This window comes from Fundulus heteroclitus, unplaced genomic scaffold (genome assembly GCF_011125445.2).
Source record: "Fundulus heteroclitus isolate FHET01 unplaced genomic scaffold, MU-UCD_Fhet_4.1 scaffold_55, whole genome shotgun sequence".
Lineage (NCBI taxonomy): Eukaryota > Metazoa > Chordata > Actinopteri > Cyprinodontiformes > Fundulidae > Fundulus > Fundulus heteroclitus.
The window spans coordinates 343,081-370,001 of record NW_023396978.1 but is presented as its reverse complement, the minus strand read 5'-3'; the positions used below and the strand labels follow the sequence as shown (position 1 = coordinate 370,001).

General features: G+C 40.3%; 1 protein-coding gene across 1 annotated transcript in view; it reads left to right on the top strand.

The window, feature by feature from the left end:
- LOC105925584 (ALK tyrosine kinase receptor) overlaps positions 1 to 26,921 on the top strand; it is a gene marked incomplete at its 3' end in the record, with an annotated part of 482,037 nt that overhangs the window by 434,902 nt on the left and 20,214 nt on the right. Inside the window, 3 exon segments of the mRNA XM_036132827.1 lie at positions 3,425 to 3,597; positions 5,919 to 6,013; positions 16,999 to 17,118. Coding sequence (XP_035988720.1) covers positions 3,425 to 3,597; positions 5,919 to 6,013; positions 16,999 to 17,118 — 388 coding nt within the window.

Here is a 26,921-nt window from a genome sequence, read left to right as displayed (position 1 = left end):
TTAACAATACATTTTGTTTTACATGTATTTAAAAAAGGGTTAGATAAAGTAGGGATATCTACTATATCCTGATATCTATGAGCAGTGGTTGGGGCAGCCTCCACCACACTGTCACCTCAGAGCTTCATGGCAAGCAGCCAAAGGTGAGACACAATTCAAGATTAATGCTGAAAATCCTTCTATCTAGGCCTAATTTGTTCTGTTTGATGCAGGTTTTCCACTCCTGGACAACTTTGTTCAGGATGCTGGGTTGAGGTGTAAGCGGGAGATCAACTTTACCTCCATGTCATTACAATGAAAAAGCCAGAGCCCTTTATCAACATAAGCATTATGCTACCACACAGCCTTAAAGTACATAATTTAGTAAGCTGGCTTAAGCCTAAATTTATTCAACTTAAACAATGCAATAAGAGTATTTATTTGACTGTGAGAGGAACATTGTCTCAAGCTTTAAATGTAACTTTCCTTTTACTGTTTAAATCCTGGAACAAACTGTGTTGTTTGATTTTAAAATTAGTTTAGGCTCAATGGAGCCCACACCATTTTTTTATTTATTTATGCTGAGCAATGCCATTACCCCGAAGTATTAGATCCAAATAACAATCCAGGTTGAAGTAGAACTTCAATGAATTTCGTTGCATTTTTAGTTGCATCCGTCTCTTTATTGTACTCCACCTGGTCAGTCAGATTGATAATGTGCAGCACTGTACATTCTGCACATTATCAATCTGGGACTGCTCCCACTGAATTTGTTTGGGGACAGGAGGGACATTCAGCAAAACTTTCCAACACCTAAGTGTCTGCCTACCAAAGGTTGGTTTTAGCCAATCGCAGTAAAACGTATTCTTTCAAAGAAGAAATTGTGGATTCTTACAAAACAGATGTGATAGGAGCAGCTACGTGTTTGTCCTCCCTGCACTGCCATATCTATGTTGGGTCGGCCTCCTCAGCAGCTCTTGCTTTTGTCACAGCTGGTATGTCCCGCCTTAAACCACAATACTGCAATGTGATTGGCCCGAACCGTTTTTGGTTCGGATACAAACGGTTGAAGCCAAAGCGGCACAAGAGGGATTCTTGTGTGTTTGTGAACCCACAAATACTGTGACAATTTATCTTGCAGGCAAGGTTATGTTGTACTTAGTTGAGTGGTGAAAAGACTACATCCTCTTTCAGTTCTAGGCTTTTACAAACAAGGACACATTAAATATTATCAGGTCTTTGTCAATTCCAAACATTATTTAACCCCAATTGTACAAAGAATACATAGCAGATTCCAAGTTGTCATTTCTTACAGATGAAGGAATTTGGGCTGTTGGGGCTGGAGCATACAGCATAGATGACACCAAGATGGAATTAGCCAGTGTTGACTTTTGAGAAGCAATTCCTGAAAAGTAATCATGATGTAATGATTATAAAGCCCTTTTAAACAATTTTAAGTCTATTATAAAGTGAGAATGATTATTTACAATTGGACTTTGCAATATAGTGATCATTATGTTCCTAGGCTGTTTCTTTACAATGACAGGCCAGAGTAGTGACCAGATTACTGCAGATGGACCCCACTACATAGGGACTGCACCACAGCCATTAATAAACAAGGAATAAGATACCTAAACTCTTCTGGCTAAGACAGGATCCATATCCAACCTGGACAGAGCTGTCTACCTTTTTCCTGTTAAGAACTAAGTAAGTAAGTAAGTACATTTTATTTATATAGCACCTTTCACAGGATAAACCCACAAAGTGCTTCACAATAAAAACAACCATAAAACAACACTAAATAAAAAGATAAAATAGCATAAATGCAACATCATGGCATAAAACAGAGTGAAGAGTGTCAAGGTAGCACAAAGATGAAGGCAACATGTTCCACAGTCTTGGGGCCACAGCTTTAAACGACCGATCCCCTCTGGTCCGGAAATTAGTCTGCGGAACCATTTACAGCCTTTTGCTGGGGGATCTACAAGAAAGGGAATATGGTTGTAAAAGGATGGTAATATAAGCTGGAGCTTGGCCACTCAGGGCTCTAAAAGTAAAGACTAAAATTTAAAAATGAACTCCAAAATGTATCGGTAGCCAAATGTAAAGAGATTAAAACGGGTAATGTGGTTTTTGTTGTGAATTAAAAGCCTTGCAGCAGCATTCTGCACTAACTGTAGACGGCCAAGATCTTTCTTTTTCAAACACATAGAAAGGCTGTTACAACAGTCAAGGCGAGATGAAATAAAAGCATGAATAATCATCTCTGATTCAGCTTTTAACAACAAAGTTCGAAGCATAGAGCGGTTCTTGATTAATCCGTGAGAATGACACTGCAGTGACATGGCAGAATCAAAAGTAATGCTAAGGTTTCTGAGGCCAGTACACACAGTTTTCTTAATTTCTTGGTATTTTCAACCAAAAGACCCATAATAGCTCATATAATAGCTCATTCGTACCCCAGTCACATTACACTGCTGCAAACTGCTGTTTGAACACATCATGACTTGATGATGCTAACAGAACCACATAACCTTCAAAAAGCAAAGATGAGGTTCACATATGGTCATAATATACGGGTCACGACCGAAAGAAGAAGATTTCAGATGAAAGCTTTGAGGCTGGGGGGTGGATTCGTTTGTAAAGTCAAGGATGAGCTCAGTCATCCTCAGGAAGCTTGAATAGAGTCACTGCTGCGCTGCATCAAAAGGAATCAGCCAAGGTGGTTCAGGTGTCTGATTAGGGTGCATTTTGGTTTGCATGTTAATAGTCTAATCTCATCACTATATATAATAATAATAGAACTATGGCTTATTTGTAAGGGTCACAAGAAGAAAGCCACCCTTTGTTTTAAACAAAAGCTGAATAATTTCACACTGACTGTCAAGCGCAGAGATAGTCATAATGATTTGGGCTTTCTTTGCAGCCATAAGACCTGGGCCTCTTGCAGTGAATTAGGCAGCCCTTAATCCCTCTGCACACCAAGTATTCTAGTCAAAAGTGATGGCCTGAGCGGGATCGCCAACAGAACAATGACCCCAAACACTGCTGTACATCTACAACAGAGTGGCTGAAAAAAAAGGGAAGCTGTGGCAAAACCACAAGAGAAGAAAGAAATATGTGCAACCATGAGCAACGTTCAAAGAAGAGGGGGACAAAATTCCCAGTGCTCAAGTTTGGTCTAAACACTGGCAAACCCTGGGGTGTACTTAGTTTTTCCAGAGTCATCTTTTCCATGATGTCGTGATCTTTATCTGTTAAATATTGATGTGGAATCTGTTTTGCTTTTACCCATTCGAGTTTTTATGTTGTGCAAGAGACTCTTGTTGCCATGACTGAAAGTTGGGAAAATACTCGCAAGAAGTTGGAACCGCTGACCAACACTAACCCCCACTATACGTTTTTGACTTTGTAGTAAAATTGAAATCTCCTCTCACGTCAACAGATGAGGTTCTGGTTCTGCTCTGGAGGCTCACAAAGGGACTCGTTATCCCTGTGGATGGTGGAGAACAGCACAGGCCCAGATGAGCAGCGCAGGCTGTGGCACTCAGCCAGGGAGCCCAAATCCGAAAGAGGCTGGAGGCTCATCACACTTCCTCTTTACGGGCTGGCAGACTGGTACGCTCACCTGTTTCACCTCATGACAGACAGTTGTGATTGCAACAAAGCAGTGTGTTTAGACTGTCTGCAGGCGTCAAACTGTCAGCTCCGCTTTAAAATGCTTAAGAGCAGATAAGTCATCTGAATCTCATTCAAACATGACTGACACAGGCACACAAATACTCACCACTTCCTCACACGCTACAGGTGGAAATTTTCCCTCGCCTCCGAAAAATTAATGAATCCCACTGGGGCCTCCACAATGGACTTCCCAGAGATTACATCTGTAAAAAAAAAAAAAAACTTCTCTCTTTTATTTCAACTCGTCTTTGACAAAGTGAATACAAACTCATACACAGAACTCTCCCTATTCTGCTTGCCTTCCAATTAGCTCTGGCCTGGATTTCCCCTCAAGAAGAGAGAAATTATAACAAATCAAACAAAGGGGCACATCAGAAAAGGGTATTTCATCTCTGTTTGCCTAACGGAGGGTTTCTTTCAAGCTTGAATAATCCCGCTCCTCGGAGAGTGATTAATTTTTGATTCCTGAGTTATGTAGTCAGCTGTGCTTGTGCTTTTGATTTGAATGTCATGTCCGTAAGCACTGGGTGAACCTCCAAGACTTTGCTCAGTGACCTTTGTAGAGCTCAAATAGAAACAGAAATGCCGCCTTAAGTGTAGGTAAAAGTCAAGAATCAGCAGACGGTATGCTGAATATAACGATTTTAATGTGAGGCTAATACCAAGTGAGATATTAACTGTATCAACATAGAAAATCCCCTGCTGTCTATGAGGGGCCTGCTTCTAGGGTTATATTAAATATTTATGTTTAAAGAATTTGTTGTGCATTTGATGGATGCTTTAAATTATATCATGTACATAAAAAAATGATTCCTAAAATGTGTTCTAAAGAATTAATCTCTTCCTCTCCACTGTGAGCAGTTTTTATAACTACTTGGAAGAAGACAAGCTAATAAACTGTGGAAATTTCTGAAACTATAATTTGTTTTTATCAGTCAACATATTGACACTTATACAAGGATTATGTTTCTAATGTACCTTACTAAGGTGTAATTCCTGACTTTAAATTAAACACTAAAACTAAATTCATTATATATATTATTAATAGGGATTCTACATCTCTGCTACTAAAATTAGGAGGAAACCCTAAGAGCAGAATGCTTAAAATATTATATAAGCTAAAATGTTTAACTTTTACTCAAATGTTCTCTTTTTTTCTCTCTAGAATTTAAAAAATAGAGCTTTTCACCTAATTTTGAGTAATATCAACATCAGTGAATCAATAATTACAGGGAAATATTTAGGAAAACAAATCTTCCAAGAAATGTGGGTACATCAGTTTCACCATTCAGAGCGGACTCAGAAGCAGCAGCAGGACGCATTACTTTGAGGTCCCGGCCTTGTTTTATCACCTCTGAGTGAACTAGCCTGAGGCTCCTGCAGCTCTCCCCCGTTTCATTACTCAGCGTTTGTTCAAACCCACCTGAAGATTGTCCTCTAACAGCGAGACTGCAGCTGCCTCATACGGCACAGGTGTTTTAGTGGTGTCCTACTGTAGATCACTTAAGAACCGAATTGGATACTAGTAAAAGTCCCTGAATAATTCGGAGCCTGATAAGAAAAATAAATGGCATTTCTTTCTTTATTCACATTATTAAAATCTGTGGGAAATGAAAATGTGAATCATTGTAGATAAAATTGTGTCCGTTAGAGTAGCTGCTTACCCCTCCACTGTTTCACATGTAATCATTATCTTGAGTAAAATAGCCTGGCTTACATTTCAGAGTTTATTTAAAGTTAGCATTTCTCATCTTTTAATATTACCAACGTATGTTAAAGGACACGCTGACATCTATTAACAGAGATCTTCTTGTGAGCATAACTCTTTAGGGTCATGATAACGTGCATGCAGTATTAGTGTAGGATTAGAGGTTGTTTAGCTAACTGAAAGAGGCCAGCAAGTGCATTTTAATGGTAGTTAGAGAAGATTGTTAAACGTGTGTAAAAGGTCCGATTTGAGTGTTCGTGGTCATTACAGATTGCTTAGAAATGTTTTAATTACAGTTCATTCCAAGACCATTTATTTAACCATTGGCATCTTTATTTTAAAGCCAAAATGGTTTCACTTAGGAATAAATCGTTCATTTGTGAATGCAGAAAAATGCAGGGTGCCGTTAACAATAGAAACTGAGATGTCAGAAAGCACACAGAGCACACCGTGTAAAACCAATTCTAAAAAAGACATCATTGTTCATCCAGGAGCCGTCCAACCATTTCAAAGTTGTTTTGTTTGCTAAATCATCTTTGCCTCTTCGCAGGTTCTGGCTCCAGTTCAGTGCCGAAGATGGACCTGGATCCGGTTCAACCATCTCTCTCGACAACATCTCTTTCAGCATGAACTGCTTCCTGGCATGTGAGTGTTATAAAAATTGTCTTTTTCCAGTCTTGCTTTCAGACCATGGCTACGTTAAAGAAATGGCTTGACAGTGCTAATTTATTGCCTTTCTCAGGCAAAAATGATTGGTGGATGATAATCTCATTAAAATTTAAATATCACTTTCTTTAATTTGAAAGATTTATCAGCAATAATCTAAAATGAAAGACGACCCTTTTGTTCTGTTAACTCTTAAAATAATGCAAATGGACCTCAGCAGTTCAGCAACACATGATCTTGTTTTATTATTTCATTAACAGAAACCCAATCAAAAAGCAGAACAAGTGCATTAAATATTAAGTCCGACCTTACTGAATCCTTGGGAAATAAGAGGGGAAATGAAACGGTGGATACTAATAAAAACGACTAAGTCATCGTTAGCCAGTAACCTTCTTCCATAAAAGCTGCATTTTGCTTGTCTGTTGGATAAAGGTGGGGTTAACACAACGCCAAGATGTCGAGACGTCAGCAATGTTCTTAGAGAATCATATATTGTCACCCATCATTCTAAGAAGTTTCCAAGTGATTAAAGTTCACATTCATAGAGTGAGAAAGATTGCTGGAAATGGTTTACCACAGGTGTCATTGAACCCAGAAGTACAAGTTCCTCCAAGTTCACCTTAAGCTCAGACTATGCTCTGAGAAATGACCAAAAAAAAACAAACACAATCCAACATTCGACCGACCTTGAAATCTCCTCTCACCTCAACAGACGAGGTTCTGGTTCTGCTCCGGAGGCTGGCAGAGGGACCCGTTATCCCTGTGGAGAACAGCACAGGCCCAGATGAGCCGCGCAGGCTGTGGCACTCAGCCAGGGAGCTGAGCTGTCTGATGTTAAAAGTCATGGCAGGACAACTAAGAAAATGATGAAGCAGAATTGATTAGATGAGGTTGAAGGTGGGAAGTCTTATCTCTAAAAAAGAACGTGTCAGCACAACTTATTTCTGCACATTTGTATCTGAATGCTCCACACGTCTCCCGACATAGTATCATTAGGATGGATTCGACCAAAGAAGAGATCTTTGGCAAATGTTGTAATGGCCTAGTCAAAGTTCAGACCTCAGCCTGACTGAAATGCTGTGGTGGGGCCTTTTAGAAAGCATGACTACCCAGTTAGAGATAGACTAAACTAGTGTAGATTATTTAGAAAAGAAGAAATCATCTACTGTCTAAAAAAGTCCTTGGTAGCACTAATTCGCTTTACAACGTTGTATCTGAATGCACCACAGGTCATCCAGGAGATCCTCCTTTTGACTGATTAGACCAAAGAAGAGATGATTGGCTGTAATGCACAGTGACATGGCTGGATTAAACCAAATAGTCCTCGTCAACACAAACACCTCTCACCAATTCTAAAGCACGGCGGTGAAGGGGTGATGATTTATGCCCACAGGATCTGGGCACCTTGCAGTCATTGAGTTGAGCGTGGACTAGAGTCCAATGATAGTCCATCTTTCTGACAGCTGAAGCTTGGACTGAACTGGGTCCAGAAACAGGAAAGTGATCCCAGCAGCAGCAAATCTGCAAGTGTGGCTGAAAGCTAAAAGAATAAAGCTGTTATGATGGCCCAGTCAAAGTCCGGACTCCAGAAACAAATGACTAGAAACACCAACGAACTGAAGCAATGCTGTTAATAGAGAGAGGCCCAAAATTCTCCAACAACAATGTCTGACATTGATTAAGTCACAAAGAAGATGTTTAACTCCAAATTACTGAATATAGTTTCTTACATTCTATGGGTGGTAAATAGTTTTTAACTCACGGCTTCTGCATTTTGGCCTTATATTATTAAAACAATGTAAAACACCTTGTTAAATTTTTTTAATCCAGGTTTCTGACCAGATGAACCTACAATATGCTGATTGCTACTTTTAGCCCACTTTCTTGATTTTTATAGCCCAAAGGTGTACAATATGAGCCAAAGCCATTTATAGCCAGTTTTACCACAGATGAAAGGATTTCTGCAGCACTTTCAGGGAATGGACTTGGCTAAAGCTGCCGCAGACTTGACTTTACATACATCGGCAAATCTTTATGGGAATGACACACAGAGATATTCCTTTAAAAGCGCTTTCTCTGAGAACGTCTGACGTGGTTTTTAAAATGTCAGAGCTGTTTCTGGCTGATTGATTAGAGTTTATGTTCCAGTGTTTTACTGCTAGCTTAGAAAGGTCAAGCCTCGAGTCACCTCTCCAGATATTTTTGTGTTATAACCGAGGCGGTTTATTGGTACGAAAACATGAGAGCGATGACAGCCATGTAAGAATGGGAATGAAAGGTTAGGAGTTCAGAGCCTCCCCCCCGTCTCTGCCTATCTCAGGGAACCTGTTTGAACTGTGATGAGAATAGTAATGACTCAAGCATCTCCGGCGCCAAATATAACTCTTACAGACAGAGCTGTGCTCAGATGAAACAGCGGCGAAGTATTATTCTCTGAAGGGCAGGGACATGCCAGTCTCATACTCATACATCATCTGATGCTTGTAGGTTAATTATCACACTGATCCTATCAGGATGCTGGGGGTTTTGTTGCGCCAAGCACAGTAAGATTGTAGATATGTTGGAATTTGTTTAGCACTTATCGAGATTCTAGTTTTCACCTCTGACATCAGTCACAGATAATGTTTGTGATTAATCAGCGCGGGCACAATCTCCACGTGGCCAATCAGCCGAATGTGATATGACCAACTACCTGAGGAGAGGTCATCATCATCATCCTCCATCACCCAGCCTTCCTGGGCCAAGGACTTTTTTATTTAAACATATGACATTTTCCAGGAAAAGTTTGTGCTCCAATTTGTGTTTTATGTCCTCTGGAGCGGCATCGCTGCAGTGTCAACACTGTGAGGGATCATCTTTTCCTGTTTTTTCTCTTGTTTTTTTTTTCATCCCCCCAGATGGAAAGTTCTTCATCTCGTAGCCCGTGTCTATTACCAGCAGCGGCACTTGACACAGTCGCTTTTTATTGCCTGTATGTCCGAAACAGCTGATGTGAGATGCGAGCGCTCTAAAAGAAAAAACGTAATTTCCAAGAGTGATTACTGTGACTGATGAACATGATGGATCTCTGGGCTGAGTGACACAAACCCTGTAATGTGTTTTGGTGAGAAAACATACCGCGAACCTATTATGCAGAGGATCAGCCATCCGTGGCAGTTACCCTACACGTCTCTGCGCTGGGGCGTAATATATGGTTTGAAAATCGCAGTGATGCATCTGTTGCCCTTCAGGTGTTGGACTTGGCTGTCAGTTTTAGCATTTTATTTTCATCCAGCATCATGAAATTAGTTTATTGGGTTAGACGGCGCAGGAAGTCCATTCTTCTCTTTGTGAATGTGCGCCGTCATTTATATCCAATGAGACTGAGCTACATAATGGGAATACAACAGTTATACTGACTCACAAACAAACTTATTTTAGATATATGCATGTAGACATGGTCAGAATTATAAATAAATGCTATATTCATTTTAACAAATGGTGCTGAAGGTTGTAAAATATCTTTTTTAAGACAAGGCCAGCTTCATGATCAGGATTTATTGCAGCTGTTAGTTTCTCTCTGCAGCATAAAAAAGATTTGTTTGACAGACTGACCAATACCCAGAACAATGGGGAAGTGTGAGTAAATCAGGGGTGATTTAGAAGGGATCATTTCAGATTTAGACTAGTTCATAAAACCATTTGGAGCCATTTCCAGACAATTAGTCACAACAATTTTACATAACTACGAGATATTTGGACCAAATCAAACAGCTGGAGGATTGAAACTTTAACAGTTGGGTGTTTCTACATCACAATAATCCCAAACACACATCTACACTGGTTGTTGAAAAGATAACGGATGATAAGATTCATCTTCTGAAATGGATTGCATAAAGCTCCAAACTTTGCCGTTTTGGGAAAGTGTTCAGGAAACCAACCAGTTGAAAATAACTCCACCAATTTTGACAGGGAGAGTGGTTAAACATCCAAACAAATCTTATGCCAGAGGCTTGTTGAAGATTACAAAACTGTGCAGTCGAGGTGCATTTTGTTAAAGGACATTCAACATTAGTCAGGATGTCTCTGTATATGTGGGCCTGTGTGTATAATTATGACTCTAAAAAACAATAAATTAAATAAATAATCTGAAGGTTCACATTAAAAGAACATCAATATGCTTCTGAACAGAACTTTAGCCTCTTCTTGAATTGAGTGAAATCTTGTCTCTTCAGCCACAGAACCATTTTTGCCCTCCTAACTGAGAGGTTTACCTCAATTTGTATCTGTCTGTTTATCTGTTACCTGAAATGCTAAAACAAATACAGTTTCCTTCATCAATTATCCCTCAAAAGTGCCTGCATTATGAAACAAAGAGCCAGCTCACCTATCATTTTACAAACCCTCAGTGCATTCGCAGGGAAGACCAGCGGGGCTGATTAAAGTGTTTTATTCATACCTAGGGCCTCATTCAAAGCCTAATTTAAGATTAATTAGTTCTCCAGTACTTCCTAATACGCCCATACATTAAAGTGAAGACAAGCTTATCTCTGAGCAAAATCTGGACTCGGCACAAACAAATTCTCCTGCAGGTCAAAGTAAGACGGGTGAACTTTACATGAGCTTTATGAACAGCGGGTAAAAGGTCAGCTATCAATTACCGGACAGAAGGATTTATGTTTGGCTGTCCTGTTCTCCTTTATGAGCTCCTATAATTAAAGCCTTACCTTTTTTTTTTTTTTTTTAGTATCAACCAGGGTCTGGCAATGCCATTTGAGTAATTATCATTTTTCAAAAATGCTTCCTTATTTTGTTAGCAGAATATTTCAGCGAAATGTTGGTGAATGGCATCTTTTTTATTTGCATAAAGGTAGGACAAAAGTATAAAATGTCATTATCAGAATGTATTAATATAGACCTCAAAATGCCCATTTAAGAAACCAAACCGTACCATCTCTGCTCCTCGTGTCATAGCTGGGGCACCCTTACAGCCGTTGCGTAAACATGCAGAAGGTAGAGGCATGTGTAAGGTGTCAAAATTATCCAGCTTATGTTCCCGCTTTTGTTTCACATCATCAAATAGATTTCAATATTAGATAAAGATAAGCTGAGTAAATACTGCAGAGCTGCTGCAGACTTGAGGCATTTTGAGATGCGCCTGGGTGGTAACAAGGTGCCCCCACCCCCTCATTCCCCCTGCAGCCGGCCTCTGGGGCGCCTCAGGTAGCTCACAGCTCGATACTAATGAACAGCGACAGTCACGGCCGCTGATGCCCTGCCCTCTGGATCAAGCAGCTCTGTGGTGGACCCGAACGAGCTCTTGTTCCAGCTGCAGCCGCATACCAATGCCGCAGCGTGTCGCCATGCCTGGAATAACAATGCAGGCGACTTTATTAGCAACTCTGTCCAAGATTCAAAAAGTTGGTGAATTTATTGTCAACAAAAAAAAAAAACAACACATCTACAGGTCTGAGTTACAGAAAGACATGGCTGCAAGGAGTCCTCCTCCTGTGCAAACGGCCGGACCAATCACTCGTATGCTGCACGTAATCTCTATCTGTATCAATGCTCCTGAGTAGCAGAGTCTTAAACAATCATATTTGTGTGCGGATTACAGAGCGAGGGAATGAGATATTGATTTTCCTGCAGCCCCATTCGAAAAAAGCACAGCTAAAAAAAAAATTTCAAACAATTGAAGACAAAACTACATGATTTCTGTTTTTTTGCCACAGGACAGTTTCAGCAAAGCCCTCGGTCACCACAATTACGTCCAAAGCTGCACATTTAAAACCAAACTGAAGATTTATGATCAAATAACCTTTTGATGGCAAATGTTGCCCAGAAGAAGAGTTGAAGTTTCAGCTCACGTTCACGTTACAGCTGAATCGTTTGCTGTGATTCAAAGGAAGCAGGTTTTGGTTTGACCCAATCCAACTCTGCCACAGACTGCTGAGGGAGGCCCCCTGCCATATTGTCACAAATGGTGAGACTTCTGCCTGAGGTGACGGGGGATCCGGGACTGCAGAGTGGGAGTGCTGTTGTGCTAAAGTGATTACAGAGATTAAGATGAAAAGTCTTGTTTTTCTCCCCTGATGCTGACGTGGTGATGGAAGAGGGGAAAAAGCAAGCCTGATTCGTTCTCGCCAAGGAGGCAAATGACACATTGTGGGCTAGTCGCAGGCTCACCGCAATTAAGGAACGCACAGTTGGATTTCATCTTGATACCGAGCTTCTGTAACTCTTTTTTTCCAGCATCTCAGAAGCAGCGTTTGCTTATCATGAGGTATCTGGTGGAATATAAATTTGCAATTAGTTACTCTAGAAATATTTGTGGTGCCAAAGAGGAAAAATACTTACAGTATGTAAATCTTTAAATTATTTTTTTGCCATTCTGCCAAACAGGGCAGCTCTGTGGGGAGTCACAGGAAGCTGCAGTAGGAGCAGCCAGGCCTGACGTTAATGTCGTGTAAGACAATTATAAACCTTTCTTTATAAAATGCAAATTAACTCCAGAAACCACATAATTGGCCACTCTATGGGTGAATCCTTATGCGGAGTAGGAATACCTCTTAATATGTGGGTCATATGAATATAAAGCATCATCTACAGTTTATTATTTGCATCATTCAAGTTATTGCTCTGAGCACAGCAGTCGCTTGTTATTCATAAACTGAAGAACTGTGACAGTCTGGATGTGGCTCAAACAATCACAATATCATCTTTCTGCATTATTTACTGGGAGGAAGAAGAAAAACAGTCTTAATTTGAACCTGGCTGCTTGCTTGCTGCAGTACCTAAAACTCCATAAAACCCCAAAAAGTCTTTTCTGTCTTTAGAGAGCTAATACCTGCATTTGCACAGCAAACATTAAGGGTCATGATGGAGAAACAAAGCTAAGGTCACAGCTTTTGGTCAGCGGTAAAAAAAAAAAAAAAGTGAGTAGAATCTGTGATCAGGACATCAAAGTTTGGAGGTAAGTTGGAAGGAAAAAAGACATTTCAGGCGGCATAATTAAAAGTGAGAAAGTAGGACAAACATTACAGCAGCAGAAGATGGCGAGAACGAGTACGGCACCGTACCGAGGTAGAGATGATTAAACAGATAATGAACAAGAACTGGAGTGTCATTCAGAGTGATGCAACACTAAGTCAGATTTTTTTTTGATCTGCTGTTCAAAGGTTTTAGGAGATGGCCTGTTTTATAGGGTAATCATGGCTTGCTTTTGCAAGAATGGGAAATCAGAGCGAGTTTACCGTTAATCACTTTATGGATTTTAAAAACCTTATTTTTTTTATCTCTGGGCTGGAATAGCCTAGTTTGCAAGGTTTTGTATAAAGATAAGACAAGGACGTTTGCAGGTCAGATTTTCAGAGTAGATAAATGCAGATTATACTGGTAATATTAATTATTGCACCGTTAGGGGCTATTTTATACCATGAAAGCAGCGATGCATCTATGAAATCCTTGCCTTCTGTGTATCTGAGAGCGGGGCGCGAAGGTAGCAGGTCCAGGAGCAACACCCAGACATCCCTGTCCTTGGCATCAGTCTGCGGCTGGTTCTGGGTGTTCTCAAAGATAGAAAGGAAATTCATTCACCAGGTAAATCTCTTCAACTGCTTCTTAAAAGAAATAGCAAGGCAGTCTAGCCACTGAAGCATCTAAACGGGGCAGAGGTGACTTGAAACCAAATCAAGCATTAAAAAGGAGAGTGAATGGTGTTTAAATTGCTTTGTACGAGGCATGGTTGTCAGTACCAGACGTGCTGGTCTGAGTTTTTCAGAATTTGACTATCTGCTGCGATCTTCACACATAGTCATGTCTTGGGTTCACACAGAAACGAGAAGAAATCATGTAGCAAGAAGCAGCTGTGAGGACAGAAAAGCTTTGTGGTAGCTGTGAAGATTTGGGGATTGGTTCCAGAGACTAGAAAGCTTGCACAGGCTCATAATACTATAACATTGAAATAATGTTGCTTGGTTCGTTAAGTTTACCATAAAAATCATAAAAGTATGAATATACTTGGCATTGTATCAATGGCTATCGGATTGGTTGTGGTAGTATAATGGGATGCAGGGTGTTTTATTTGTGCCTCTTCATTCTGAGGATTGTTTAAACGCCACAGCCAACAGAGTATTGTTGCTGATAGGAGATTTCAGTCGTGGGTCAGGAGGTCTGCAACAACTTTGAATCAAAAATCAAGTCAAAATGAACAGAAATGTCAGAGGACATGTCTGTCGTATTTCTGAAGATAAAAGAGCGTTGAATCTGGTAGAAGCAAGATGTACTTAATAAAGTGGCCAGTGAGTGTATAGTCCAAACAGGAAGTCCTGCCCAAGGACACCTTCATACGGGGACATGGCTGGAAACCCTAGGACTATCTGCTTCAGGTTGGCCTTTTGTGGCGATGTAAATCCAAACTTTTAGCCTGGGCTACTGAAGTGAGCAAGAGAAGATTGTTGCTGAATGTTACTGAGTGTGTTGTATGTTTTGTATCTAAAGTTTCCCTTCATTTTGAGTGATTTCTGGGTCCATGTAGAAGTGAAACATCCCCTCAAAACAATCTTGTCATTGTTGTGTTTGTCTGAGCCTACGCCATGTCCCTTCTTTCTGATGCAACTGAGTTGTTTGGAATTAAATTGTTTATTCTTTGTCTCCTCTGGAGGATCTTAACTATAATTACTGACTCATGATAAGTTTAAAATTGAGGAATAATGCTCTGGTTGAAGGAATACAATTTTCTATTTGTAAGATTCTCTCACCTCATTAATAATTGCCTGTTGGCTGTTTATTCCCTCTCTAGAGATCTGGAAACTGGACTTTGTAAATTCAGTCTTTGTGAGAACTTTGGTGTCTTCCTACACAACCATGTCACAAATGACAATATCCAAGTATGAGGCTGCAACAGCCTATTGAAAAACAAGTCCAGGCTGCGGCTGTTGATGCAAACCTGCAGAGTCAGCACATAAAGACTGATACACACATTGTTGTGACAGCATCAACCTGCAAAGCTGGAGGGTCCGGGAAGATGATTGAGGATGATCTAAAGTTTTGACATTTTGACCTCAATTTAGTGAAGGTCAGCACTGTAAGGTTTGGAAAAACATTGTGGATAGCATCAGGCTTTTAACATTCGACATCCAGTATCCCCTACAGCTGCCCATCAGTTGCAAGAACATTTCCCTATCGAGTCACCAAAGAAGATTTAGATCTGTATCATGATTAGGTTTGGGTAAATTTCTTTACGTTGTTGATGGTCACAATCTCCTTGCATGTGGAACTTAGTTTTTTTTCTGCTATCTTTCTGTGACGCCACATCTGGGTCTTACTAGTTAAGAGAAATAGAAAGTTTTTATTGCTCTCAGCACTGGAAAGAGTACAAAAGGAGAGTCCTGGGAGGTATCCTGATCAGATGACTGAACCACCTCAGACGACTCATTTAGGTGCAGAGGAGCAGTGGCTCCGCTCTGAACTCCTAGCCTTATCTATAAGGATGAACCCAGCCACCGTATAGAGGACGATCATTTCAGCGCCTTATATCCAGGTCATAATCCCATCTAGTAACAATATATATATGGTGCTGAAAAGTAGATAGAGCTCTTCCTTCACCTTGACTAGTATTAGAGCTCACATCTGGCTATGAAGATCCATTTGACTGTCCCACGCCCACTCCTTCCTGGTATCGCTCCTGAAAGGCACCAAAAATACTTGAACATCCCCGCTTGCGGCAGATTCAATCCCAGCGGTACCAGGAATGCCTCAGAAGTGGAGAAGCTGAGTTTTATCCCAGGTGTATCTCTCTCTCTGTCTCTGATCCAGCAGTGATCCATTTTATTCATATGCGACTGATCGTTCCTGTTTCCATTAGAAAACAAAATGGATAAGGAAACCCGAAGAAAAAGTTTTGTGGTTATATAAGTTTAAGAAAAGAGATCATTCAAGTCTTTTTCAGAAAATGTGAATGAAAGAAATTAAGGAACAAATCTATTTCCCCTTGGAAACAGAGAGACTCTTTAACACATGGCACTAATTACAACATTGTTGGTAACTACAAGAGTGAATCTTTCAAGGATTTCAAAACGTAGACTCTGATTAACAAATGTTGCCTGTTTTTCTGTTTAATGATGCATATAACACCTTGATATGTTATAATTATCCTCAGAGTATGTTCTTTAAAAAAAAACAGAAGATGATCTCAACCTATGACTATTGTTAATGTTTTAATAACAGATTATTAAACATTACTGTGTACCAGAGCACAAAGCAGTGTCCATAATGATATTAATGAGCGACTTTGGTGCAGAGGAACTTGACTGGACTACACAGAGTCCTGACCTCAACCCTATTGTGTCTATTTGGAACATGTTACATCAGAAACTGTAGCCCAGGCTTTCTCGTCATACATCAATGTTTGACCTTATAGATGCACTTGTTGAAAAGTTGTCAAAAAATCCTAGAAACAGCCTCTTAAAATTTGTGAAAAGCCTCAACAGATGAGTTGTAGCCAGCATTAAATTAAAGACTTTGAAATCAGGATATGATGTCACTCAAGATGAGCGAATAGTTTGTCAAAATAGTGAATCATTGTCACTGTGACTAAGACAACCTTAATTTTCCCATCCGCTAGAACTAAGAAATAAGGGAGGGAGATCCTTTATCTTGCCTCTTTGTAGACAACCAGGCGGTGTTTTGCCTGCAAGACTTAATTCTGGGATAGAGTTTATGATCTCAGTCCTGGGGATGCAGTGAGGCAAGAGGCTTGATGGATTGGTGAAAATCCCTCAGACTAAATGTGCTTCTGCACCTGCTGCAAGATAAAGACTGGATGAGACAGAGGGAAGGTGCACAATGTGCATCTCACTCTTCATGTGTGTCCAGAGATGATTTAAACTAAAGAATGACCCCTGCTGGTGGTTCTATATGTTCACTGTGGTCTTGATTCACTTTGTCTGCCCATTTCCCACTAAACTTCTCTTGTTTAATTTCAGCCAATGGGGAGTTTCCACCGGTGGCCACCAGCATAACCCAGCTCCCGTTAAGACCTACCTCCAAGACTCCATCGCCTTCCAACAGAAGCCCTGCCGTGAACCCCACCACCACAGATTACCGTAAGTGTGTGTTTCGCTGCAACAAATCAGATGCAGGTGTGAGCGAAGGAGAAGGAAAATAATGTCTGTAACTCCTGTTTTGCCCTCTCCCACACACTCACCTCACATGCTTTAATGAGCCACAGATACTCTTGTCCTGCTGGGTATGGTTCCGAGAAGTTGCAGCAAAAAAAGTAAGTGTGCCCCCTTCTGGTGTGCTCCGTGTTCGACAGCCGAGCGAGTGTAGCAGACATCTCCTTCGGCATTAAATGGAGCAGGACGGACAGTTTTGAAGTGTAAAATCCTCCAATTTGTCTCCAGAGAATGTCAGCGGAGCCAGTTGCACTGACTTGACATTTTCCAATCCCGCACTCTGTAGATTCACTATTTCAAAAGAGTAAAGACAAGCAGAGGTTCGTTTTTTTTTTTTTTGTAGATTTTAAGCTGCAAGTTAGTTACTTTAACTTGAAACCTTCTCTGAAATATTCTTCCCCAGCAGGAAGCTTTAAAGTACTTGAGATATATTTTGAACTTCTTAAACATGTTCTAAAAGTTATCAGAGTGTATTTCCTTAGAGTTTAGTATCTATTATTGCTTTTATTTGTCAGGAACAGCTTCTAACACTTGGATTTTGCGTGTATCTATAGTTGTCATTGTCTAAATGCATTGTCCAGAAACGGATCATCTTTGTCATGTTTGCTGAAACATGACATGCCACACGTATGTTGAGCTGCACAAGATGAACATTATGAGTCCTGCTTTATATAAGACTTTAAAAATGCAAACATCCTGAAAACAAACTGCCGGCCCAGTGCTTTTTTCCGGAAGCACGCATATATGTTCATGGTTTTATTAAACGTTTAAAAAATAAAGTACATTGTAGTAATTAAAGAAGTTCTGGATTTTGCTTGGTACTACAATTATTTGAAACACATCTGAAGTTTACAAACAAATTACACACTTAATATTTTGTAAACAAAAGAAAAAAAGATATGGAAATCTAGCTTACAGCCTTGCCGGTTAAATAGGATTTGAGATGCACAGTAGTAGCAAGGTGCCATTAATCAAATGCATTTAAAAAGTGATTACCGGCCTGACAGCCTCTGTTAAAGCAAGAGTTTTGAAGTTGTATGCTGCTCTGGGACCTTCATCTGAGAGTTAACCCAATGCCACGGTTAAATGACATCAACGATGACCTTAGAAAAGCAATTGTTGTTGCTTATCAATTTAGACCAGAGTTACAAGCCTTTTCCAAACAATTTGAAGTCCATCATTTTACAAGGAAGAATTATGTGCTGATGAAAAACATTTGAGATTTTCCGAGATTGGACGTCCAGCCCAAGGTCAGAGCATCAATGCTTAGAGAAATTTCTGGATTTTAAATTGCTTGGAAAGTTACTTGTAAACGGCCTTAATCCTTTCATAGATGAGGTTTCATTTGAACATGTATGATACATAAGTGAACAGAACTAAACATTTACAGTCAGCAATCTGATTTAATTGGGTTCTAATCAGGTGTAGGGTATCTGGTTGCTACTGTCTTTTTTAAATCATCCGGAAACAAGTGTGTACTTATATATTTTTCCTCTAAAGACTAAGTGAAAATAATAGACACAGAATTACAATGATGTCTGCAACAAGACGTTATGTAGCAGCAGAAATAAATTGCAATACGGCATCAAATAGACGTGGGAGGCTCTGTAGAGAAAATGTCTGAGAAGGGAAAGCAATCAGTGCCACTTCTGCATTTAATTCATGTCAATAAGTTTAATGCCCGCTAAATTCCTCTTTAACTCATTGGCATAATGCTATCCTCGAGTCAAACGTTCTGTCTCCTGGCATACTTAAGCCATCTGATTTCCAAACAGGTCTTCTGCTTTGTTAGAATGAAACTGAAAGTCATAATATTTATGACCTCCTCAAAATGATTACCAATTACCCACAACAACATGTGGCTGTATGGACGTACTAAAGTTTCTTTCTCTATTACTTTCATGACATCATATGCTGGTTTTTCAACAATGTACAGTGTATATAAAAAGCCTGCACCCCCCAGTTAAAAAACAGGGTTTTGTGATGTTAAAAAGTGAGATCAATGTAACATAACTAAAATCTTTTAGGAGAGAACTTTACAAAAATAATAATCAAGGATGTCACCTTAGAATTAACCACCACATACAAACCCATGTCAAATAAGAATCACTAAGAAAGCTGGTCAGTGAGAGTGCCAAGAGGCCATTGGCAATATTACACAAGCCGCAGAAAGTTCTGGCTAGTACAAAGAAAAACATCCAAGCCTGGCTAAATTTAGCAAAAATACATTTAATGTCTCTTTAATCAAAAATTCAGAACACATTATGAGGTGGATTTTGTTTTTTGTTTTTCATGGCGTTGCAATTCCGAAATGTATGTTTGGTGAATAAAGACACATCAACAGAAGAACACCACACCCATAATAAAGCACAGGGGTGGCAGAATCATGCTTTGGGGCTGTTTTTCTTCAGCTGGAACCAGTACCATAGTCAAGGTGAAGAATGTTATGAACAGTTTCAATGTTGTCCCAAACCATTCAGGCCTCTGCTACAAAACTGAAGAGGAACTTCATCATTAAGGTGTAAACAAACCGAAACAAACACATAAATCAACAAAGCATTGCTCAATCTGAACATTAAAGTTTTGGGATCATCTAATCTGCATCCAGACCTGAATCTTTTAAAGAAAATTGATGGATTGATCTGAAGAGGGTTTTGTACCAGCAAGCTCACAGATTTGAACTGTTTTGCAAGAAGAGTGGGCCTCTACAGCCATGTTTCATGTTGATGGACTACATAAAAGAATAAAAGGCAGAGGTGCTTTAAAGTATTTGTTTGGGTCCACGCTTTAGTTTGCTATTTTCCCTTAAAAGCCTTTGTTTTACCATTAAAATCTATAGGTTGGGGAAAACATTTAAGTTGGAAAAGGTTCTGAAATAATTCATCATTACTTTAGGTTTTTTACAATACAAACCTCTGGTGTTGTGGGATGTGTAAACTTTTACATCCAATGCACTCCATCACCATTGAGGTCTGGCATAAAAAAAGGTTTGCTTCTGCATTTTTAAATGCTTTTTACTTAGTTCCATTTGGCATCAGTGGACTCAAGTAGAGCTGCAATGGCATCACAGGAGTCACAGATGGAAGTACTTACCCAATTAAAGAGTCAGGGTTCCTACAAAATGGAAATATTTGATTAGGGGATTTAAAAAAACAACAACAAAATGTGAAAAACCTGAAAGGTTCAGCTCGCCATTTTTACTTAGAGATGAGTGGGCAAAAACCTAACATCAGCTCAAATAGGAACTGTCTTATTTGTATGTTTGCAGCCTATTTGGCTAAAGTTTCCAGGATTATTTGATTTACCCATTGTGTGGGTCCACTTCACTCAAGGAACAAGGAATTGACTGTTGGAGGGAAAATTTAACATCTGACAGAGCTGCCAGAGACGCATGAGCCCGTCAGCAACTGACTGCAGCGAAACATCCAAGTGTCTTATGATATTTGCTTCAAGGGCAAAAAGAAAGTGGTATAATGTGTTTACACAGGTAATACTTAGGATGGTTGGAGAAAGGGCAGCGAGCCTTAGAGGAAGATGGGAGTTTGCTCTGGTCTTGCGATTATCATAGATATTAAGTCAGGGGGAGAGAAGTCAAAGCGGAGTTATACGTCGGCCCTTCCGCAGGCAGCCTTCTGCAGTTACCATTCGACAGGCGCCTTCTTTAGCCTGATGCTTTGACATGTGGAGGACAGGACAGCAGGCCTGATGAGGGTTTCAGCTCGGCAGACCTGTCACTCCAACAAGCCTCTCATCTTCCCCCCCGACATGCTGGGTGATTAACCCCACTAACCGTTCACGTCTCCCCTAACTCTCCCCTTCACCCCCGATATCGGGGGTGAAGGACGTTTTTGTTCCCTTTCATTTCCACATTCGTCTCTCGTCGCTGGCATGTAAAAAGCTTTTATTGACTCTCTGTTCGCTTGTATTACTGCTTCCTCACTCTGCCACCCCGTCTCACTGTCAGAACTTGCTCTGATCTCAGTGTGTTGTCCCACATTTTTCTCCCCTCGCCTCCCTCCCCCATCACCCTGACTTCACCTTGATTCCTGTCTTTCTATTTATGCTGTTTATTTTCTCATGCATTTGCCTCTTCTTTGGCAGCGAAAAGCTTTCAGTTCTCACCAATGTTATGCTCTGCAGCTCCCGTGCCTGAATCATCATTTACGTACACTACCAGTCAAATGTTTGGACACATTTTCACATTCACATGGATGGGAAAGTGATTTGTGTCATTATCTCCAAACCAAAGCTTCTAAAGAAAAATACAACATTTGTTTATTTCTGATTTGGCACACTTTCACTCTCTACCATCAGCTACAGGCCAAAGGTCACATGTGCCAGCTGTCGATGTCTAAATACATGCTTAACGTGGGTGTAAGCTTCAAGAAATCAAGCTAATTTGGTGAAACCTCATGTTCTGTCAGGTATATAAGGCATTTCTGTTGTTTATGATCCACCTGTCATATTTAATGTTGTCTGGGGGAAAGGTTGTGAAATTTCAAGTCTGCCACTGCATCAGGACAGAGCGAGTTTATTCTTTTCTTTATTGATCTTCAGTAGTTCAGACAGAATGTCTGCATGGTGTAGCAATAAACAATAAAATGCAGCATGCCTCACAAAACCACTAAAACGCTTTATTACCATACTATATAATTATTCTTTAGAAAAATTATGACCAAAAATGTACATTTACTCTGATGATGCTGCTTCAAACTGTAAACTATGAAAACAGCCTTTTGTTCTCCATGACCAGAGCCCATTTGACTTTGTTGGAGTAAGGCTGCATGATATTACTACTTGCTAAAAATAGCATGCAACGTCAGCAAGTGGGGAAAAACAAATAACAAATATTGTGTTCCAAACTGTCCTTGTTACCAGAGCATAAACTGATGTTGAGATGATGTGTAGTGCTGCCCTTACTCAGAAGTCTAGTGCAGGGGTAGAAACTCTTCAAGAAAGGCAATGTATTCAGATTTACTAGTAACACTTAATGCACCATGAATTTAAAAATTTCTATCCAAAATGGCAAATCTGGGGCCCTTAAGTGTGGACTAAGAATACAACATATAGAATTGCCAGCACTGTACGTGTGTTTTTGCTTTTATCGTGGAAAAAAAATGCCAAGTCTCAGTTTTCTTTCTCTTCTGGATATGTTTCCTTGTCTGTTGCTGTCAAAGATGTTTGAAGCTTTGAAACAATAAATCCTTATAGCAGACTGTCATAATGCCTCAACCTATCATTGTGCTCCCTTTTTATCCAGCAGGATGTGAAAAGATTAGACTCTTTAAACAACAAACCTTTTTCCATTTAAAAGTGAGCCAGTTTGATTCACACTAGAGCAGCGGTCCAGGGTTTGTAGATGAGAAATGGCATCAAATCAAAGATGGCCGAGATGTTGATTGAAGCATTCTGATTGGTTCTGACACCAGACACCATCCCATGAGCGTTCTGCACAGAACGGAGCTTCAACCATTTCGGTTTTGCTAATTGGCTGGACAGCATAAGAAAATCTGTCTGATTCATCGGTTCCTTGTGTTTTAAACACCATCCTACAGAAATTCCCTATATAGAGTTATTTAACTTTAAATAACTCTATATAAGGTACTAAAACCAGCCGTCACAAAGATGGATATAAGATGGAAACAAAGCCACATGGACCAGGGGGGTTTTAATTAATTTGAGTGGTTTGCTCCAGAAGGTTTTTTTTTTTCTCTCTTAGCATTCAGATCCAGTCTTTCTGTGCCAGTCTTGATACATCTTTCTAATGACCGGCCCGAAGAAGACAACAGCTGCAGGATGAGGTGTGTCCATGTCAAGAAAGGAGGCCATGCGTGGAATATAGTGCTGTTGTGCTCAACACTGTCTGTTTTGAAAAAGGGAGATTTTTTAAGGAGAAGTTGAGGATCATTAGGGTGAAGCCGTAGGGCAAACAATGTGAAAATAAGTTCAACGTGAGAGAAAACCCATTCCTAAAGCAAGTTTTTAGATGTATTTTTCATCTTTCACAGAGGTTGAGATTCAATTGTTGACTCAAAATTATTCTTCAGTTATCTTAATCTTAGGAATGCGGTCTGGATTTTATATCTTAGTTTCATATTTGTGAGAAAGTATTGGGCTGGTTTATGGTCTGTTTAGCATTTCACACGATCACTGTTCCCTTTGTAGTGTTCATTTAGTCTTAGTTTCCTGTTGCCGGCACAGCTGTCACCTATTTGTATCACACTATTGGTTTCTATCCCAGTAATATATAGACACAGGCGATCAGGCGTGACATCGTGATAGGTGAAGTGAATAGCACTGATCCTCTCCATCATGGCACTTGTTAGTGGGTGGGCTATGGCAGCTAGTGAACATTTTATCTTCAGAGTCGGGGTGTTAGAAGATGGGGAAAAAAATGAGCAAGCATGAGGATTTGACAGTTTGACAAGCTTTGATGACTGGACGACCAGTTTCTTCCCTCCTCGCAAGCAGGCGGGAGGGAAGGAATACGGCCCCATCTAGTTCAAACCAACAAATGAGCTACTGTAGCCCAGACCGCTAAAGAAGTTCATCCTGGTTATGATAGAAAGGCCTGTTGCACAAAAGGCATCATAACCATAGATCAGTCAGGGTGTCCATGCTGACCCCTCTCCATCACTGAATGCACCAACTATGGGCTTATGAGCATCAGTAGCTTGGTCTGATGAATAATGTTTTCTTTTACATTACATAGATGGTCATGTGCATGCATCACATACTTAAGAAATACATGGGCACCAGCGTGCACTTTAGGATGAGCTCCAGCACTGTGATCATTAGGGCAATTTTCTTCTTATACATTAAGTTTATGCAAGTTTCTTTTTGTGTTGCTTGTGTGTTCACATCATAGGTAAACAGTTTGGTGGGACTGGTTGTCTTGCCGTGACACATCTGCTCTACAAAAAGAGAAAAATGGGGTACTTCCTGCATCGCGCAACTGTCTTTATTAAATTATTGGCATGACAGGCCATATCGGGTCCCTGCATTATTCTTCTGGGACTATAAACATGATTACAAAGCGACACAAATTGCGAGGACAGAGGAAGAACACAATTGGTAGGGAGGGAAACAGTTACGGAACAGAACAAACAACAGAGGACCCCGCCAAGCCCAGATCTGACAAAAGCAGCAGCAGCAACCGACCCTGACACCCAGGGTGAACACAGTCCAAGAGCAAGCATTCCCCCATAAGCAATACATCCACTACCGCCCTCACAGCCTGCCCACCAACCCAGAGCTCCTGCAGATGCAAACACTTTAAAAATCTCCATTTGTATTCAATTGGCGTTTTTGCCAATTCCAAAAAAGTTTTTGACCCACAGAACTCTGAGGGATTTTAACTAGAAATTCATCCATCCATTGTCTATACGCGCTTATCCGTGCAGGGAAGAAAGGGGGAAAAAAACCACTTGGTCTTTTTACATCAGGCCCAAAGAACGCCTTGTTCACATCTGAGACCCCGCGGCCTTTTATGAAACAGCGCTATTACCAAGACTGGCTCACTTTCCACAGCAGTGTACCAAGACCAGGTCACTTACATGCATTTTATGCGATCAGCCTTGATGATCACAATATGTTGCCGTGCAGTGAAAGCAGATTATTTTTCTCCTGTGTTTGACCCGTCACTGCCTCAAATGGTTGGGTCTGATCAAAGAGCTGCTGTCAGTTTTAATGCAGCCTCAAAGCTCCGATTGACTCAGTTGCTTCCTGATTTATGGGGACGAATCCACCCGGGCCAAATGCCATCATGGCAAGAGTAAAAAAAATAAAAATCTGAAGTTTTCTGCTTTTGACATGCCGTGCCTTGCAGTGCAGCCTAACAAAAGCGTGGTCCATCTGTCTCTTTGACCGTCCATCTGTTACTCGCAGAAATGTTCAGATGCCGCTGATCAGTGTTTTCTCAATAATGTCCGCATGCCAGAATACCGTTTTTTACTCCTGAAGCTGTCTGCCTCCAAAAAGGCCTTTGTTGGCCATAAAAATAAAATAAAAATGTTCTACGTTGGGAAAACGCGCCATCTGAAGTCCCTTTAAAGAAACATGACACGAGTCACGATATATTTACTGTTAACTTGTTTAGATAATGTTCGGACAGGATGGAGACTGCTGGGACATTGCTGCAGGTGCCTCTGTCCAATCAGAAACACTCTTCGCCGTCTTTCTCTTTGAGTTTTTTTTTTTCCTCTCTGTGGCAAACATGTCTGGAACAATTTCCCTCTGATGAACACTGCTGGCCCTCTTTCTGATGGAGGCCACTGCTCGTAATGGTAATTGCTTACTACTGGTGGCAAAGTTCAGCAGGAAAAAAAAAACATGTTTATGTAATACTCGGGCAGAGCTACAGTCTCCAGGGATGTCCTTTGCATCTGGATTCATACTTGTGGGAAGTGAGAGGACCAGACGAACGTGAACAGCGGTTATTAGAGAGGACTCTCATCTCTGAGAGCTCATCTTGTGTTTGTTTGCTCTGCCCAAGTGCTCATCACAGAATTAGTAGCTACAGCAGCTGTGTGGTGGGTTTTGGATGGGAATTCATTCACACTCATGGACCAACAAGATCGATAATATGGGGTGAAGTGGGAAACCATCTGGACATGAGGGAATCGTTTCAAACGCTAGAGTCGGCTGTGCTCAGCGGCAAATGAGTTTATGTCATAGGAGCCAAACTTAATTCCAACAACTAAACATACATTCTGTTACCATCACTGCTTAAGCTTTCCTGTTGATGAGAAAATATATGCTTTAATGACTTTTTGTCACCATGACTCTTTCCCAGATTCAGATATAACTCTCTGATTGAATTGGTCCTCACTTTTGCTTTCATCACCTGGTTTGGCAGTCTACCAGCTGGAAGCAAAAACAGGAATAAGCTAATTAAAAAAATTATTTGCTGGCAAAATTATAGGAGTGAGATTACCAAATTTAGAAGAAACTTTTTTTAAAAGCCTGCAAAAGGTAGAACACATCATTAATTCTTCAAATCACCCACTTCATAGTGAATTCCAGCTTCTAGCATCGGGGAGGAGATTCAGACATCCCAAATCAAGAACAAACAGATGGAAAACCTTTTCTACTTTCTAGGTCATCATTCAGATACATTTTAAAGGTTATCAGGCTTGATTTGTTGTTCAGCCTGTTTTAATTGATAACTGTACATGGATGTTTACTGATTTTATTGTTGCTAAATTCATTATGTGATTTTTTCTGTGTGCATGGGTATTGTCTGTAAGGAGAATTTCTCTAAGGGGACACAATAACTTGATACTTGATATTGACACATTTCTGCACAGCTCTTATAATGTTGAAGTTTGTACTTTGACTAGGCCTTTGCAACACGGATCATTTTCCTTTTCAGCTTTTCAGTTGTAAATTTACGGATCATTGTGCCGTTTTTTGCAAAGCTTCATCCGTCGGACAGATTTCTTCACATTTATTTACATCTGTGGTCAGAATATTTGTGTGCACACAGGCCTTCAGGGTGAATCAATGACTGCAAACTGTAAGGTCCTGGGGCTGGAAAACCAGGCTGAATCAGGAGGTAGATGATGGATGGATTGGTGTATGTGTAGGGAGAAACAACTGAACTGAACAAAAATCCAAATATTTGTCCATACTCTATATATTTATAATTGTTTTTACAGACTGCACAGGAACCCTGTATATTTTACTTATCATGGGTCTGGGCTGTCAGAAGGCTCTTACACCTTCAACTG